This window comes from Canis lupus, chromosome 27 (assembly GCF_048164855.1).
Source record: "Canis lupus baileyi chromosome 27, mCanLup2.hap1, whole genome shotgun sequence".
NCBI classification, from domain to species: Eukaryota; Metazoa; Chordata; class Mammalia; order Carnivora; family Canidae; genus Canis; species Canis lupus.
The window spans coordinates 26,416,217-26,432,865 of record NC_132864.1 but is presented as its reverse complement, the minus strand read 5'-3'; the positions used below and the strand labels follow the sequence as shown (position 1 = coordinate 26,432,865).

At 47.6% G+C, this 16,649-nt stretch overlaps 1 protein-coding gene across 8 annotated transcripts in view; it reads right to left on the bottom strand.

Annotated features, from left to right (window-relative positions):
- The window catches only part of SEZ6L (seizure related 6 homolog like), a 188,854-nt gene extending 172,514 nt beyond the window's left edge, over positions 1 to 16,340 (bottom strand). For all 8 annotated transcript variants that reach the window (XM_072803010.1, XM_072803011.1, XM_072803012.1 and 5 more), the window contains exon 1: positions 16,215 to 16,340. In XM_072803010.1, the coding sequence (XP_072659111.1) occupies positions 16,215 to 16,308 (94 nt within the window). In that variant the 5' untranslated portion in view covers positions 16,309 to 16,340. The remainder of the gene's footprint in view (positions 1 to 16,214) is intronic.
- Between the last annotated feature and the right edge of the window lie 309 nt (positions 16,341 to 16,649).

Below are 16,649 nucleotides of genomic sequence, written 5' to 3'. Positions count from 1 at the left end.
ACCTCCCAGCAGCCCCCCTGCCCTACAGGATCTGGCCCACCCACCTCTTCACTTCATTTCGCCCTACTTCCTTCCCTGACCTTGATACTCTGGCCACAATAGCTTTCTGGTAGTTCTTCAAATGCCTGAAACCCTGGCTAGTCATCCAAGGAGAAGCCCGAAGGTTGCATCCTGAGTGCTAGCTAAGGCATCCCTGACTCAGCCTGTCTCCAACAGGTGCAGAAGTAGAAAAGAGGCCTGGTGGTAGCAATAATTCATGTCAGGGAGGCTGTCCCAGTGCCTGGCAAGTTCGGGCCTGGATCATGGGAAGTTGAATGTGATTGATCACACATAGGGTGCACTTATTTGGCTCATTAAAAGAGTTAACTAGGTTTCCAAAGGCAAGAGGAACCAGGAGACCAGGACTGTCTGGGAGAGAGAACACGGTGGGCTAGAAGTAGACTCCCACCACCATCCATACTACAGGGAGGCAGCATATTCTTTCCCAGTCACTCAGACACGGATGTGAATCCCAGCTCTGGGTCTTGCCAGCTGTGTGATCTTAAGCAAGTCACTCAATCTCTCCAAGCCTCAGTGGCTCCTGCTGTGAAATGGGGATCATCAGACTTTATGGAGCTGGACTGTTCTGTGGCTCACATGAGGGAATATGAGGAAGAGGCTTAGCATGTGACTGGCTTATAAATGGTAAGCATAATCATTATGAACAAAGGAATCATAAAGGGTCATGGCTTAGAGGTCGAATAATTCAGGCACAGTAACTGATGCCTCAGAAACCTCTGGAAGAGACAACATGTGGAGCTTCCTAGGCAGTAGGGAGGGGATAGCCAGAGTATCTGGTTTTTAAAAGCTCCCCATGGCCTTTCAAGTCACATTTTGGAAAATACTGATAAAGCCCTCCTCACTAAATTTAAAGATGGAGAAACTGAGCCCAGAGAGGGACAGAGATGGGCTCAAGGTCACACAGTACATCTTTGGCAGCTGTGTCAGTTCCAGATCACAGATCTCTGACTCTGGGTTGGGTGGTCTTTCTGCTGGTCCAGGCCAAGGGGTTGTATTAAGTCAGACTGGGATGCCTGGCCCTAGCTGGGGCCCCATGGGTAGTGTGAGGGACTGCCACTCAGCTCATGCTCTTGGAGGTCACAGAAGCTCTCAGAGTCCTTGGGTGTCTTTTTATCCTCTTCAAGTACACAGTGCCCCTGAGAATGTCTGATGTTCCCTGGAAACTCTCCATCTTGTGTACTATCACAGATTAACACACCAAACCCCTTCTCCCTCATTGCAAGGTGGACCATCATTTTACCCCATGATGTAAACATTGAATGATCAGCATGTAGGCAATGCAGCCCAGCAATGAACTATTAATGCATATTCACTGAATAAATGAATGAACAAACATGCTGAATTGGTGAATAAATGAAAGATCATAGAGAATGTAAGTTCATTGAGGGTTGGCGTTGTATAGTACACACATTAAATATTTGCTGTTTGTGGCTGAATCAGTGAATCAGGCCCCAAATTGCCCACAGACTAGTGGGAGAAACAGGGGTATAAGCAAAACTAAGACTAGGGAGCCAGTGAAGATAGCTTGACTTGGGGGAATTTGGGGTCTTGTTCCAATCACAGGAAAGAGGCCCAAGAAGGAGAAAGGCAAGTTACAGACTAAAATGAACTACATGGTGCCATTTTGTTAAGAATTCAAAGTGTATGTGCCCCAATTAGGGCCATTCTATAAAATAATGGGGTCTGTATTCTTCAAAAACACCAATGTCAGGAAACATGAAGGCCAAGGAATCATTCCATCATGGAGTCTCTCTGACCCTCAATTCCTTCATCTGAAAAATAGGACTAATCTTCTATATCGCTAGCCCCTCAAAATTGTTTGCAGCAACCTAATCCCATAACGGGTATCCTCCGCCACATGCAGAGAATAAATTACTATTTTTATTACTACTCAGAATAAAGCTATCCCAGGACCTGAAGGAATTAATTTGTTTTCGGCCAAAACTCATTAATTGATTGTCCAAGTTTATGCATTAAGGAAATAATGGGTATATTATTTATGCACATACACACGCTCTGCTATGTATTGGCAATTCTGCTCAAAATGTATTTTCCCACGTGTGCAAGAGAACAAAGAGCCAACATATTGTTGCCATAAGTGAAGTTAGTAACATTGCTCTCAGTAGGTTTTCCTGGAGTTCTGGCCTCTGTTCCTAAGAAGTCTGGGATAGTTAAAGAAGGTTCTCTTAAAGTGATATATCTACTTGGCCCATGAAAGAGCCTCACCTAAAATTTTTTTTGTTTTTTTTCTAGAGATGATTGGGTACAACCAAACCACTTCACAATATGTAGATACCAACCAGGACTAGTGACCCTGGGAATGCACCTTTCCCAGCCCTGGTCCCTCAGAGAGAGCTGCTTTCTGCCTAGAAGTCACGGGCCTACATGAGAGAGAGAGAGGAGAAGAGAGAGAAAAGAACTTGCAGATCTGAGTCATACCTGAATTGGCAGAATGATTGCATGTTAGGTTCTCCGAGGGCAAGGTTATGCCTTATTTACTTCTGCATCTCTAGTGCCTACCAAGTGCTTGCTAACGAGTGGAAGGTCTTGAAGGAAAAGAGAATAGATCTTGAATGAATGAAGGAATCCTAATATACCAGTGCTTAGCCATCTGAGCCCCAGCTTCCTTATCTATAATCAAATGGCTATAATAGTCACCCTCGAAGACTCTGCTAGTAATTAAGCAAGATTCTATAAATGAAGCCATGGCAGGGATTCTAGTGCATTATGGGAATTCGTTTTCTTCTCAGTCTTTCTAGGGATCTACTTTCTTTAGAAACAGGGAGACATAGTGGAGAGACAAGACAGATAAGACCCAGACATTGCCTTCTGGAGGCCCCTGATGGCAAGAGGACTTGCCAGGGAGGACCAGGCTATGCCCACTGGTTCTTTGTCTGGAGTTTTGTGGCTGATCTGAGATGAACCTTGGTCATTAAACACCAGCCAGTGAGTAATGGGTTCACCCATCCAGACCCTTCCCTTCTTTTTTTTTTTAAATTTTTTATTTATTTATGATAGTCACATACAGAGAGAGAGAGAGAGAGAGAGAGAGGCAGAGACACAGGCAGAGGGAGAAGCAGGCTCCATGTACCGGGAGCCCGACGTGGGATTCGATCCCGGGTCTCCAGGATCGTGCCCTGGGCCAAAGGCAGGCACCAAACCGCTGTGCCACCCAGGGATCCCCAGACCCTTCCCTTCTTAGAACCTCAATTTTATTAACCAAGATAACAAAATACCTTACATTGGGAAGCAGAGGCTAGATGTAGCTGCTCTAACAGCAACACTCCTATCTGAATTCCTACAGAACATCCTATCTCTAGGGTTTGTTCAGTTGCAAATTCTGTTCCAGCTAGGAATGACACACCAAGTCTCTCTTTCTCAAGACTCTGGGGAATAGTTGCTCACTCACTTACTCATAGTAGTATATATACTGAGTATCTAATTTCTTTTTAAAAAAATATTTATTTATTTATTTATTTATTTATTTATTTATTTATTCATGAGAGACACACAGAGAGAGGCTGAGACATAGGCAGAAGGAGAAGCAGGCTCCCTGTGGGGAACCTGATATGGGACTTGATCCCAGGACCCTGGGATCACAATCTGAGCCAAAGGCAAATGCTCAACCACTGAGTTACCAAGGTGCCCCTTCAATTTCTTTTTTTAAAAGAGATTTTATTTATTTATTTATTTATTTATTTATTTATTTATTTGAGAGAGAGAGAGAAGGCACGAGTGGAGAGACAGAGGAAGAGGGAGAAGCAGACTCTCTACTGAGCAGGAAGCCCCACGAAGGGCTTGGTCCCAAGACCCTAAGAGCCCAACCTGAGCCAAAGGCAGATGCTTAATGGACTGAGCCATGCAGGTACTCCCTGAGTATCCAATTTCTGTCGGGCAAAGTGCTAATCTATTGATGGAACATTCCCTATTTTTGTCTTATACCAACTAGATGAAAAAGGTACAGTTATTTTTCCTCCTATACTGTTTCCGTTAAGCACAAACAACTTGCTGAGGGTTATATGGCTCATTAAGTGACAAAGCTGGGATCCAGACTCAGGCTTCTGTGGTCCTAACTTCTGAGCTCTTGGCTACTGCCATATGCCCAGTGAGCACCTGCTGACTGCTCAATGCACCACATTCTGAGCTACATGCTGGTGACATAGGCACAAGGTGTTCTTAGTCTGGGAGGAGGACAACCATGTGTTAGCATGCATACTAATAATAAGCACTTCCCACACATTAATTAAGAAGGATTACACTTCAGGATTCATTCATTCCAGCCTCTGCATTTATTGATCTTCTGTTTTCTGGGAGATGGACTGCTGATTGAGAGGGAAATGTGATGCATCCCTTGCTTTGGAAGACCTCATTGTCTAGAAGAGGGGAGAAAGGTTTTCAAACTCTTGCATCTGTGGGGAAGTGTCTGATAGTGATGGTAATCCATTTGTGGATGCATCCCATGATTGACACCTGCTCTGCTTTACCACGAGTCCAGGTCCTGGGCTTGTAATAACTCCGGGAGGGTACACAGTGAGACCGCGTCCTTCTGATTCTTCTGTGACATCAGTCATAGGATGTGATATATGTTGAATACGTATATGATAATGATATTGATACCATCAATATTGTCTAATATTATATATGTTACTCTAAGTATTGAATGTCTACTAGGTACCAGCCACTATTCTATGTGTTTTACAGGGTCAACTCATGAGTTCTCACTACTTCCTGTGATGTGGGTCCATTGATCATTGTCATTTCGCAGCTGAAGAAACTGAGGCCCAGAAAGTTCAGCACTTTGCCTAAGCTTACACTTTTTTTTTTAAGATTTTATTTATTGGTTAATGAGAGACACAGAGAGAAAGGCAGAGACACAGGCAGAGGGAGAAGCAGGCTCCACGCAGGGAGCCCGAAGTGGGACTCAATCCCGGGACTCCAGGATCATTCCCTGGGCCGAAGGCAGGCGTTAAACCTCTGAGCCACCCAGGTGTCCCAAGCTTACACATTTGAATTAACAAGAGTGGTCTGAGGCTTTCTTTAGAAACAACAACAAAGTGTTGCTTTTAACCCGGACTGAAGTAAATGCATGCAAATGAGCCCCAGCACATCATTTTTTATTTATGCCATAAATTAGGTAAATTTCCCTTCCTGAAGCCCTGGAAAACTAGGACTGATTCCACATATTTTGCATTAATTTCCAAGGTGGTTGGCCCCAAATTAGCTTTACAACTTGGTAAACTTGCCTTCGAGGTGGTACAGAGGTAGAGGTCTGATCAGAAGTCTGCAGGTACGAGGAGTCAGAGGAGCTTTGTCCATTTCTTTTTGCTCATTGCTTTACAGTTTAATGGTGCACTTCCACATCCCAGGCTGCCAGGTATAGCTGTATAGATTGTGCACTGCTTACCTTCAAGGGCGGGGGACCATTCACCTACACTGCTAGAGAGGGGCAGGGAGTTGACATAGGAATTGCAATCTCACAATTCACTCTATGGGAGAGGCACAGGAAGCATTACATTCTCCTTTTGCAGATGGAAACTGGAGCTGAGTTGATCAAACCCCTTCCTCCAGCAACACACAACACAGAAACTCCAGGGTTGGGGTCCACATCCAGGCCTGTCTCCATTCTATGCCAGTGCTGAGTCCACCACTTTCAGAATGTATACTCTGAGTACATTCTTTTAAACACCTTCTCCCTCTGTTTCCATAATATTAAAGCTCTGAGGAAATCACAACATTACATAATAGCAGCATTACTAAAACCATGCAGAGAACCACATGTTTGAAAAAAAAAAAAAAAGCACATTTTGTTTTCCCACTAACCTCCACAATTGCTCCTAAGTGCATTGCTCGCATTCCAGGTGAACCTTTCTGTGAGGAAGGGAAGGGCTCCTGGGGCCCCATGTTGAAGCTTCTCTTTACTTTCCACCCTAGATTGATTTGCAGGAAATGGACCCCTTGAAATGCCCAAATACACCAGTTCATGAGGACATGCCCTCCCACAAACGCCCACCTCAAATGATCTTTCCCTAAGCTGGCCCAAATGAGGGGAAGATTGTGCGTTTTCTGCAATTTTTTAAAGATTATTTATTTTTTACTTAGAGTGCACCAGCGGGGGAAGGGGCAGAGGGAGAGAGAGAAAATTTCCAGCAGACTCCCTGCTGAGTATGGAACCTGAGGCAGGGCTTAATCCTACAACCCTGAGATCATGACCTAAGCTGAAATCAAGAGTCAGAAGCTCAATGGACTGAGCCACCCAGGCACTTTTCTGCAAATGTTTTTGTGTCCTGTGACTCCCAAACTGGGGTCATTCATAGCCAAAGAATTTCTTTCTTTCTTTCTTTCTTTCTTTCTTTCTTTCTTTCTTTCTTTCTTTCTTTCTTTCTTTCTTTCTTTCTTTCTTTCTTCTTTCTTTCTTTCTTTCTTTCTTTCTTTCTTTCTTTCTTTCTTTCTTTCTTTCTTTCTTTCTTTCTCCTTCTCTTTCCTTCCTTCCTTCCTTCCTTCCTTCCTTCCTTCCTTCCTTCCTTCCTTCCTTCCTTCCTTCCTCCCTCCTTTCTTTCCAACAAATGGCTGAGAATAGAGAAGTGGTAAGAGACAACTCCAGACCCCAAGGGCCTTATTGTCCAGTGAGGAAGGGAGACGAGGCAGCAGACACAATGATCTTCCCCAGCTCTTAGATAGTTTATCAATGAGGCTACAGCTGGATGAATATGGATCAAAAGAGTTCCAGAGCCACATCATGGCAATTGAAAGGGTTGAGAAAGCAACTACTGAGGTCAGCAAAGCAAGAATGTGAAATGTTACTAGTGGTGATTGCTCTACCCCAAGTAGAGACCTGACTAGCCCTGTGTTATGCCCCCCGGCATGCTGACCACACCAGACACAGATAATTGGATTAAACATGAACAGCCAACCTCTTGCCCAGCAGGACAAGCCATATTCCTCAGGAATCTGAGCTGGGAAACATGAAGAAGCTGAATGTTAGGGGCTATGTCTGGACTGCCATGACCTAGAGCAGTACTGTCCAATAGAACTTTCTACCGAGATGGGAATGTTCTCTGTGTTGTCCAACATGGTAGCCACTAGCCACACATGGTTACTGAGTACTTGAAATGTGCTAGTGGGACTGAGGAACTCTAACTCCATTTTAAATTAATTTTAATTAATTCACGTTTAAAAGTAAATAGCCACATGTGGCTGGCTAGTGGCTATGGTATTAGATGGTGAACATGTAGAGTTTGAGCCAAGAGAAGCCATGACAGCCCATGTTTAAGTAGAGATGATGAGGGAGCTCACTGGTGAGTGAGCAGAAGGAGGCAGACGAGAGAGAGAGAGAGAGAGAGAGAGAGAGATTGAAAGAGCCAGAAGTAACTGATGTAGGGAGAAGCAGATGCCATGGAAGAGAGAAATGGAGGGAAGAAGCCCATCCCTGGAGCATCCTTGGCCCAATATTTGGGGTACCTTCTTATTCTTGATCTATCCCGAATGGCGCTTTGCTCTATAAAGCCAAAAGAAATACTAGTTCCTCTCTTGGAAGCCAGACTGATCTGAGAATCGGAGAATCAGCTAAGATTCAACAAATCATTGCCATCATTGTATCACTCTTGCTATCCTAATCATCTGAGTTAAGTGACTTGTCTAAGATCACACAGGCTGGAGCCATTATCTGTCACTCCAGAGTCTGTGCTCTTTACTTGCTGGGCTCTTAGTCCTGAGTCAATGCTCCATTTTGGTATCCCAACTCACTAATTTATGACACTAAGCCTTGGCACATGCCTACCCTCAAACTGAGAATGGGTGAGACCAGACAAGGAAACCATCACCCACTGGCTCATACCCACCCCTCTGCCCTGTAGGACTTGTCCCAAGCTCCAGACTGTATCCACCCACCTTGCTCTGACTTCCAGCCTTCGGATAATCCCTGGCATCCAGCTACTGGCCCAAGGCTGAGCCTGACTCCATCATCCATGCCTCAAGCAACGCTTCCCTGGCTCTCTACACTGCACGCCCTCACTGGGTTTCTCAATGAGCCACTCTCTACAATCTATGGTGAGAGCAGAGAAGCACGGAGGGGGCACCTGGCCTGGGACCTGCACCTCCCTGAGCCTCCATGGTTGATTCTTGCTTGCTTGACTCAGGCCATCTGCTTGGATGGCACCATTCCCAGGTGTGAGCTGGTCTGCTAGTGTTTCAAAGATTCAGGTGCCAAGTCAGCACGGGAGGGAGCTCCAGCTTGACTTCAGTTTCTGCTAACGCTCTTTTTATGCAGTCACTCTGCCATGGATGGCCACACAATGTAAATATCCAATTTGGGTAATGGATACCATTGGTTCGATGGAGACAGATGTCTTAAGGCTTTCCATGGATCTCAGAACATACACTGAGAAGAGCAAGGATTCCACTGTTAGGAGAAGGATAAAGTCCCTTTAGAAAGGAAGTCAGAAAACAGGAGTCAGAGGTGCTAGTCCTGGCTCTGCCACTCACTTGCAATGAGACTTTGAGTGAATAAGTCCTTTCTTTGGGTTTCTTTCCTCAGTAAAATGAAATTATCAGGGAACGGATTGAGGCAGGCCGAGAGTCCATCCAAAACTGCGAAGATCTGATTAATATGACGGACTCCAGGAAGGGTACCTTGCTAAGTTTTTCTGCAGAGCATGTCAATACCAAGCCCCCCTTCAACACATCACCTCTGGGAAATGGACAGCTCATAGACTATGACCCCCACATGAGGCCCACTGATGGCTTGGAGCGACCAAGCTGCTCGTCCAGGGTCATGCAGCTAACAGAAAACAACTCTAAGCATGGGTTTTTAGTAACTTTGCTGGTTTCTGCAGCTGTAGCGGATCCAAGAGAAGGCAGATTCTATAACACCCAGTGTCGTGCCTAGAAAATTTCGATTTTAAAGTGAGCTAAGCCACAGGGTAAATAATTACAGTCACTATGCCCTTTGGAAAGAGACATGGCTCCAGCAGGGAAGTGCTGAGTGGCCCGCCCTGCGGCTGTGTGTTTACACAAAGGTTGCTGTTGTTTTTCACAAAGTGTCTCTCTCTCCCTCCTCATCTCATTCCTCTCTCTCATCTTTCGTTCTGTAGAATTCGTTGGTGATTTCACATTTATTAGCTCACTAATTTTCCTCCTAGCAATTCCTTGAGGGTAGGACAGTCTTGTTATTTCCAGCTTTCAGATACGGAACCAAGTCTCCGAGAGGCTGCCCAAGAGCACACAGACATATATGTGCTGCTGAATTGAGCATAAGAGCACACGGACATAAAAGAAAGAGGCATCAAATTCAGATCTTTGGACTGATGCTGCCTCCCCACAACTGATATGAAGATGAAAGGTAATTTAGCATAGTTTTACGAACATGGTGAGCCCTACACTGGGTTAGATACCAGCTAAGAGACATATGGATGAGTAAGCTTTGGTTGACAGTTTAGAGGGAGGCGTGTGAAGTGGTAACTCATGCATTACAAGTACATGAGTTACCTATATTGAGGGATAAAATGTGATGGGGGGGGCAGAGTATGATTTGTAAGTAGCGCAGAGCGGAGACAGCCAAAGGAAATTCTCACAGAAAAAGACAATTAATTACTGGGTTTTGAAGGGTGAATAGAAGTTCACCAGGTGACTATTGGTAGCAATAATGGTAACTTTTTATTGAGTGCTTGCTATGGGCTACACATATCTACCCACTCGGACTATTCATAACGATCTTGCAAGGGAGACAGGATCGGTCAGTCAGGCCAAAATGGTCCAGAGCACTAAGTGCATAGCTCAAGGTCAGGCTGCTCAAATCAGCCACCTGGACATTTAATCTTCAACTATACAAATTCCTAAAATGACTGTCCAGTTTGAAGGAACTGCGTGGCAAGAAGGATGTTGCACCCAGGAGCCATCAGGGGGAGTATTGAAGGTTGGGAAGAACTGTTTCTCCTCTTTGTGAGCTGACTTGAGACACCTGACATTTGCCACTAGAGGAGGAAATATTTCCTATCCCAGAGTCTAGTCAAACCGCCCTAATTTCTGGGCTTGTGTCTGCTCTTCATTTGGTCATTGTTATGTGGTACCTCATATCCTAGCATCTAGAACAAACCTGGGCTTTGGAATCAAATAGTCCTAGGTTTGAATTCTGGCCAAATCATGCATTGCTTATAACACCTTAGCAAGTGCCAATACCTTTCCAAGACTCAGTTTCCTCATTTGTAATATCTGCTTAGTGACATCACCTGATAAGGTTGGGTAAGGATCACATGAGTGAATACATAGGGTAAATACATGGACAGTTCTCTGGCACAGAGTCGACCCACACTAAATGGCATAAAGCAGTGCTATATTTTGCCATTCTTTCGTAACAAGCCCAAGAAGAAATGCATGGGAGTGCCTAGGGTCTTGAGTCTTCCATGCCGGCACCCATCTCCCTGAAGCTTGATTTTCTGGTATGCATAAAGCATCTTAACTCCCATGCCTCATCCCAGCCCTGTGAGGACAGCTTTGTGTATGTGGCTGTGGTTACTGTGATCCATTTTACAGATGAGAAAACTGAGGCTCATAGCTAGATGATTGAGCTTAGGTTCCTGACCTTAGGAGATTACAGAGACCAATTTTCTACACTTTTACATTCTTCGTTAATGGTTGGGTGGCCTGGGAATAGGTGAAATTAGAAACAGTCAGAATTTCAAAGCCAGCCAACAAACCAGCCACACTGCTCACTCTTTGTGGTCTTCGCTGGGAAGAATAATCCCTATGCTCTCTTTTTCTTGTTTTGTTTTGTTTTCTATTTTTCTTTCTTTTTCTCTCTTTCTTTCAGTGATATTAAGGGCTTGGGGAAAAATCCTTGTTGATTTGGGTCTCTGTCCTGCCAGGTTTTAGAGTTTGGTGAGCCAGGGTTTAGACCCACCCAGCCTGACCGCATACTAATGATAAAGTTGTGCACACATTTCATTGGGAAATACAGCAGGACCCACCTCGGAAGGTGCTGTGCCCAGCACTCAAGCTCCCATGCTCAGCGTCAGACTATCTGGATTCAAATCTTAGGTCATCTGCTTGACGACCTTGAGCTTTTTGAACTAACAGCCCCTCGAAGCCTTGGTTTCCTCATCCATAAAATAGAGAGAAATTGTAGAGATTAAATCAAATAACCTATGCAAGTGCCTAACGAGTATTCAGTAATAGTTAGATACGACAATTATGAACGAAATCACCCACACATACATTGTAACCTGTTTCAATTTATGACTCACTTATTCGACCAGTTTTCCGTGAGAGCTTACTATGTGCCAGGAACAGTGGTGGGCAGAGGGTACACATCCAGCATGCCTCTGACAAATATTTATCAGCTCCTGTCACATATCAGCAAAATCTGCACATGAGCTTGGGGAATGCAGAGAAGAGGCAACTGTGACGTGCGGCATTAAAAAAAAAATTGATTCCTGATTGCAACCACATCTCGGCTTTGTGACTCTCGACACACTGCTTGACCTCTCTGTGCCTCCACTTTTCCAATCTCTAATGTGGGGATGATAACCGCATCTATTGGGGCCATTGTGAGCATTCTCTGAACGAATCCAGACAAACCACTTACCACAGGGCTTGGAACAAAATCAACTCTCCATGAATGCTGTTTTCATTGTTGAGACACAGTCTCAGTCGTGTTGTAGTAAATTACATCAGGCAGGTCCACGAGAATCGAGAATCGGTCTGTTCTCTCCGGGACCCCCGCCCCCCTCTTCACCAACGCCAAAAGGCTGCTGCTAAAGAACCAGAGAATTATGCAAATATGCAAATCCAGTGAGGCAGCCTTTACCCAGCACTGTGGCTGCCTTTGGTACTCAGCAACTGGGACTGGCTGTCTTCAGAGAGGATTCCTTTGGTGTCATCACAACCTCTAGTGGACAACAGCGTACACGGCGCCTCACAGGCCTTTGTTCCAGCCTTCATCTGCCAGCTGCTGAGCCCAGGAAGTGCAGGGGAGAGTGGGGAGGATGGGCATGTCTGATGATTTCTTTCCCCTGTCAGGCTGGGTGCCCACCAGCCTGCCCCTCCCACTCACTCCTGTTTCCCTCTCTCTAATTCCACCCATGTGTGATGTGCTCCGAAAAGGAAGCCTGCTTCAGAATCTTCACTACCCCGCTGTAGAAACCCCTCCTCAGGCTGCTGGTCCCTGTCACATTCTTGCAGGGCCAGTCCCTAAGCTATCCACTCAGGGAAGGCTTCATCGACTCTCTGGAGAGAATGAACCACACCCACCTGTAAGAGCCCACAGCACTCTGATAGCCGCCTCCTGAAGCAAGGATCACAGGGCATGGATGCTAGTGATTTACTTCTGATCTCCCTTGCTAGGCTGCCACTCCTAGGGCAGGGACCTCATCATACGACTCCGTGTCTCCTGTGTCCCACGTGGGTGCCTGCACCCTACCTTGCTGCATGCATAGAAAGTGCTCAGTAAATGTTAAATGAATGAATGAGTAAATGTCTTCTCCAGAAGATTTTCTCCTTATATCTCCTTTCCAACCATTACACTGCCATCCTACATCTCTGGTACCATGGACTCTGCTTCCTTCCTTTTGGAAGGAAGGGCGCCTGCACCAGGCAAAGAAAAATTCTCACCTGCCACAGGTAACATATAGGTACCTGGGACTACACACTATCTCACCTCCACCCCTCCTACTTTGACCTAAATTGTCCAGATATTTATGCCAACATCTGCTTCACACCAACTTCAGGGATTCGCTCTCTTGGTGCTTAATAAGAGGGGCAACTTGCATTTTGGAAAGCAGGGAAGAAAACGGAGGAACATTATTTGAGCATCTACTTTGAGCCAGGTGCTTTACAAGGAAGTATTATGTAATCATTGCAAGCATCCTTCCAGACTGGGACCGCCTTGCCCCCCCCCCCCCCCATTACACAGATGGTAAAATGGATGCTCAGAGAAGAGAATTCTGCTGAAGGTCACACACTCATAACCAGTAGAGCTGGACCTGGACCCAGGTTTTCAAAGCCACAATATTTCTTTTCCAGAACCCTATAAATCTAATACCAGCACCCAGCTCAAACTCCCCAGAACAGCCTTGCCATGGCCTCTTTGGTGTTTTGCAGTTTGGCTCCATAAGGGAAACCACAGACTGGCATAAAAAAGGGCAGCTGGACTCTGTATTCTGAGGCTGCCTTTTGTGGAGCATTCTCCTGTCTTATCATCTTTTCCTTCCTCTTTTTCACTGCATGTCAAGTGTCATCAGTAACTTCTCTGAGAAATAGGAATCAGTTGTAGGAAGCAGAAAGGGGCGGGGGTAGAGGTGGAGGTGAGGCCGTCTTTAGAACTCCTCTCTGCTGACCTTTGGCTCTGCACACACCTGCTGGTTACAAAGGTCAGACTTCGGCCCCTCTGCCCTGTCACCAATTACAGCTTTGAGCGCCCCTAGTGGAGGTCTGCAGCACACCAGAGGACCAAACAGGGGGACCAGTAGATTGAGTCCTTTTGAATAGCTTTTTGAATTGCAGGAACGAATGTATTTGTGAGCAAAAAACACAAAACAAGCTACTCTGATCAGGAAATATCCCTTTGCCTTGGAAGAGGGAGGAAGGAACGTAACAGTATTTTCCTAATGACTAACCAATTCTTCTTGTGAACACAAGAAGAATTCCTCAAGTTTAGACAAGGTGGCCCCTGGCAGGAGCAGCCAAAACTCCTTGGAAAAGAACGGCAATCCATAATGAAAATAGTTGTTAAGTGAATTTAACAACAACGCACATTAGGGACTAGAGGAGGCAGCAAATTTGAGTCTTATTGAGCAATATTGAATTTGCTTTATTAATTCAAGAGAAAAAGAAAAGAAATGACACTCAGGCTCTGTAGTCATAGCACGTAGCTACAATTATTCCCCATGTGCATATCTTTGACAATAAGAAGCCTCTTCAAAAACAAGTTATACTTTATACTTATTCATGCCTTACAGCAAAATGGCCCAGAGAATCACGTGACCTGCATAAGAATGTAGCAACAAGTCCCTTTCAAGTATTTACAAATCCCCTCACTGCACAGGCAAACAGGACTAGCTTGCAACCCTGTATTCGATGTACAGCTCTCCTGACTTTAGTGGAAGTGGGGCTCCAGGTTAAAAATAGAATTTATTGTGAGAGGTCAATGGTTTCCAAATGCACCATCAGAATTGGCAGTGCTATTGGCTACTCCTTCCTTACCACTCAGAGTCTTGGAGTCAGAAGCACACGGTTATTAATGAGCCTTCTGAAGTAGTACATCAGTTGACTTTAATTTGGCAGTGACCTGAAGTTAATTAAAAATATATGCTGGCTAGCTGTTGTGTTGAACAGTTGGAAAAATAATATGAAATGTCTTAAAAATTAACACACACACATTTTGTGTTTGAGGCCAGTGAAGGAAGCAGGATATGAAATCCTTGTCTCAGATGACAATTCAATATGTGCCATTAAGACATTTTTTTTTCCCCTGGAGGGTGGTGTATTGGAGAGTGTGGTCCTCAAAGGTAGACTCACTTTAGAAAAGCCAGCAAGACACTCGGTAGCTTTGGGTTCTTTCGTGTTAGTCACAACACAGATTCAAAAGGGGGATGAGGGAGGGAGATGTGGACCCTGTTCAAGGCCACCAAACCATTGTTGGAAAGACAGCTAATTAAGAAAGGGCATGCTGTGGTGGAAACGATTTATTTAAACTAATTCTCTTCCCCCATCTTTCCCAGAGAAATTGTCCAGACCTGGTGTAAATTGTGAATATTATTGCTTCATAAAAGGGGGGTTCTTTAATTATATGCTTTGTTAAACAAAAGGTGATGAATTATTTCCTTCGCTCTGCACTCCGGGGCTCCACATTTAAGGAGAAGGGAGTGGGGCATAAAATGCCTGATTTATGCTGAGGAGGGCACTCCAGGCCGTGGGGAAGAGTCGCAGGGACGGGGACCCGGAGCTAGGGCCCACGGAGCCGAGAGCTGTCCGCGGCCTTTGGTGCTGAAAGCAGGTGCGCGCGCCAGGTGTCCAGAACTCCCCGGGGAGAAAGGGCAGCGCCTGCACCCCGGTCAAGACGGTCCAAACAAGAGACGAGGTTCCAGATGGGGAGGGTGTGCGCCCTCCGACTGTCTTCAGCCTGGGCAGACCCTGCAACTGCCTGCTTATTTCCCACGTGAGGAGCGCGTTTCTGAGAGCGGGAGTTGGACCTTTCCACAAGGGGAGGTCGGGTGGTCTACCGACGCTTCCCTCCACTTTGGGGTCTCCGAGTGAACTGATTAAGCCTTCAAAACTCTTGGGGTTAGCTCTGGGTGAGTGAAGCGCCCAACCCCCCAACACACAACTTTTCCTGGGGGACCTCAGCGGGGTGGAGAGGAGGGTGCGGCTCCCGGTCTGGGAAGGAGGAGCAACCATCCTCCGCAAGCACGTGGTGGGTGAAACTAGCACCCTCCACCTCCTCAATTCCTAATAGTGTTAGAGACATTAGATTGTCGAGAGTGGTGGTGGTGGCGGCGGCGTTGGTGGTGGTGGGGGAGAGTGTCCGCTCAGGTTGCCAACTGTGACCTGACCCCTCTCCCTCCCCCGCCAAGTTCGGAGAACCCTAAGGCCCCTCCACCGGCCTCCAGGCGAATGCCACACCCAAGTTCGGCATCCAGACCCTTGGTTGGGATCGGTCCAGGGACCCGGTCCCTCGGGGCAGCCTAAACCAAAACGAGGCAAGTGGTCCTAGAGTAGGAGGGCGCGGCACTATGAGGCCCCCACCCCCCACCCCCAAGACGCACAGTTGGAATCTAGTCCTCAGTTGCCGGGCGGGTCAGCTGGCCCCCTTCTCGTCCTCTCCCCGAGAGGGTGACAGTTATCTGGCACCCAGCCCCGGGTGCGGTTGCAGAGAGCTCCGGGCATCTGAGGTTTGGAGGCGACCCCACTCCAAGGAGATTCTCCGGGGCTGCAAAGGGGAGTCAGCCCGAGAGGGAGCCCGCCGCAGAAGCAGGGAAGCACCGGAGTCCTTCAGGCGCATCCCCGCCTCCACACTTCCACCAGCCCGGGCCGAGGGGACGCGGTTCCCCGCCCCGGGTTGGGGCGGCTGCCCCGCTCTCCCTCCGCGGCTGCTCCGCGACCCCCGCCGCCCGGACTCGCCGCAACTTTGCCCCCTCCCCCGCCCCGCCCCTCGGGGCGCTTACCTGCCGCCAGAGCTGCCGCGGGGCTCCCCAGGAGCAGGGCGAGGAGCAGCGAGGTCCCGCCGAGTCCCGCGGCGGGCGGCCGGGCCGCGGGCATGGTGGCTGCGGGGGGCGGCCGCGGGGGCCGGGGGCCGGGGCGGGGGGAGGCGGCGGGCGCGGCGCGGGCGCGGCGGGGGCGCGGGGCGGGGGCCGGGGCCGGGCAGCCGGAGCCCCCGGGCGGACGCGCGCTCACCCCGCGGTCGCTCTGGCCGAGCTGCGCCGGGCGCGGGCGGGCGAGTGAGGAGGAGCCGGCGAGCGGGCGGCGGGCGGGGAGCGCGCGGGAGGAGGGAGGGGGCTGGGGCCGAGCCTGTGCCGCGCGAGTGCGGCGAGGGAGGGGGGCGGGCGGCGGGGAGAGGGCCGCCGCACCCCGGGTCCAGCCTCCTCGCCCGCCCCGCGAAG